The 2,654-nt window shown below is 41.1% G+C and overlaps 1 protein-coding gene across 1 annotated transcript; it reads right to left on the bottom strand.

The window, feature by feature from the left end:
• Positions 1-1,741: 1,741 nt before the first annotated feature.
• On the bottom strand, positions 1,742-2,305 carry LOC112177389 (wall-associated receptor kinase-like 6). Its single transcript, XM_024315683.2, has one exon. The coding sequence runs from the start codon at positions 2,303-2,305 to the stop codon at positions 1,742-1,744; it is 564 nt and encodes a 187-aa protein (XP_024171451.1).
• Between the last annotated feature and the right edge of the window lie 349 nt (positions 2,306-2,654).

Here is a 2,654-nt window from a genome sequence, read left to right as displayed (position 1 = left end):
ATATCTTCAAACCAAGAACAGGGAAATTAAGAGGAAAAGCATGAAGAGAGGGCTTGGTCATCGATGGATCCAGAACAAATGGTTTGAGGTTTCATAAGGCAGAGAGGGTGAAACCCCACTTTGAATCTTTGTTGAAAGGGGAAGAAGAGAGCATGAAGAGGAAGAGCATGAAGAGAAAAAATATCTTCAAACCAAGAACAGGGAAATCGAAGAGGAAGAGCATGAAGAGAAGGCTTGGTCATCGATGGATCCAGAACAAATGGTTTGAGGTTTCATAAGGCAGAGAGGGTGAAACCCCAGTTTGAATCTTTGTTGAAAGGGGAAGAAGAGAGCCTTGCCAAAAAAGAAAAAACGGAGAGGAGTGAGAGACGAATTGTGTGGTTGCTCTCATCCAAGAGGAAGCCTTTGGAAGCCTTATCTTCTTTCTCAAAAAAAAAAAAAAAAAAAAGGATAAGGCTGTGACACTTTGTGGCGTGCTGCCAGCCTTTGGAAGCCTTATCTTCTTGTCTTTGTTGGTTAAACAATTGATTCTCATCAGGGGCTCTTTCGGACATTTTTGTAGTAGTATTGCAAATCACACCATTAACAGTGACATATGGATTAAACAAGTAATTATTTGTATATACTGTACACAATTACACACTGATGATCAGTGAGAGGGAAAAAAAACTCACTGATGTTTTATATCAGTGTTATACTATTTATTTTGGGACTGATGACTTTTTGGTGGCTAAAAAAAGGTGCTAATGGGGAAATTTGTAGTAGTGAGAGCTCAGCAAGAACCACTCCGAAACTATAAACGTCACTCTTATCTGTAAACTGGCTAGATTTTTTTTTTTTTTTTGTTGAGGAAAATAGATAATTTCATTCATTTATCCATGGCCAGAATGCACGTACATCAAATGCTGTCTTACACCAGAGTCAAAAATGGTATAACCAATCAAGCAAAGGACAGGTGACCCTCACTGCTAACACATTCGCTCACTTATTGAGCCTAACAACAAGAAACAAAATCCTCCCTACCAACTTCCCATGAAGTAGTAACCTAGCCGCCTAGAGACCTCAATTGGTGTACAACTAGAGAAACTAAGATGAAAGTAGTAGAAGACTCAACTTCTAGTATTAGGCAAGGAAACCTGGAAAAGCCTGAATCTTTCCCTTGCCCTTGTCACTAGGGCTGGGATCAATACCAGTAATTGTAGGGTAAGAGTGTCGCAAAGTAGCGACATTCGACTTCTTGCTAGGGCGATGATTCTTGTTCCTACTCCCAAATAGCTTGCCCGATTTCTTCTTCAACATCACCAAAGTGACATCCATCCAGGTACGGAGGAATTGAGCCTTGAAGGCAGCAGGGTTGACCGGTGGGCGGGTCAGAGGCTTTCCAATCAGAAAAGATTTGAAAGACCGACGAACAAGGCCGCCACCAATTCTCCCTAGATCAGGAGCACTACCTCCATTTGAAAGCGCAACCAATTCTCCCTAGATCAGGAGCACTACCTCCATTTGAAAGCGCAAGGGAGACAACACAGCTAGCAGTGACAGCATCAATGGAGGCCATGTGGTTGAGTGAGGGTTAAGGGTGAGAGTCGTACAGAAGAAATCTAGGAGAAGAGGAGGCGAGGGCGCCGTAGAGAGCTAGGGTGAGACATGAGAGAGAAATCTCTCCTAGGTTTTTTTTTTTTGATGGGGGTTGATATATCAAATCATTAACTGTATGGAGGATTGATGGCAGCGCATACTTCTAATGATCCTTCTGTTTGGTTTTTCTCGTAAACTGGCTAGATTGGAAGTACTCTGGATCCAAATAACCAAATGTTCCTTGTACGTTTGTCATGGTACGATGTGTTTTATCTATGGCTACTGATCTTGATGTTCCAAAGTCCTTAACTTTAGCTCTAAACTTACCATCCAAGAGTATGTTTGAAGACTTAATGTCTCGATGGTAAATGGGAGAGGAAGCTGATGAGTGCAAGTATGAAATAGCTCCTGCAACTTCGATGGCAACTCGTAAGCGTACTTCCCACGTAAGAGGAAACTCCTCATTTTGATGCTGAATATAGTGAGAAAGTGTTCCATTGGGTATGAACTCATAAATCAAGAGTGGAACTTTGGTTTCCATACAGCAACCTAATAGCTTAACCAGATTTCTGTGGCTAACTTGTGAAAGGATGACAATTTCATTAATAAATTTTCCAACTTCGCCTTCATTAAATATGTTAGACTTCTTCACAGAAACGATTCTTCCAGCTGCTAACATTCCTTTGTACACGGTACCCTGACCTCCCTGACCGAGAATTCTATCCATATTGTAATTGTCTGTGGACTTCTCTAACTCCTTCGAGTCAAACACCTTGATTTTCTCAACATTAACATCACCAGACAATTAACAATTGTTGTTCCAACAATAATCCCCTATGCCGTTCAAAATTCTTTCGCCTGTGCTTACGGTCACTCCATTTTTTCCACTTTCTGGTCCCCAAAAATCCAACGAGAAGTAGCAACAATGTCGCAAAACAAGCGGCAAGACCTGCATACACATCAATCGCATCAAGTTAAGCTTAGTTGGTAAAAAGTGTTATTATACTTCTCTAGTGTACGTGTTATGGATCGATGGTCATACCTATTAGGACATATATTTTGACTTTGCTCTCCTT

Source organism: Rosa chinensis, chromosome 7, assembly GCF_002994745.2.
Source record: "Rosa chinensis cultivar Old Blush chromosome 7, RchiOBHm-V2, whole genome shotgun sequence".
In the NCBI taxonomy this organism is placed as follows: domain Eukaryota; kingdom Viridiplantae; phylum Streptophyta; class Magnoliopsida; order Rosales; family Rosaceae; genus Rosa; species Rosa chinensis.
The sequence above is the reverse complement of the archived record's forward strand: the minus strand, read 5'-3'. Positions and strand labels throughout refer to the sequence as shown.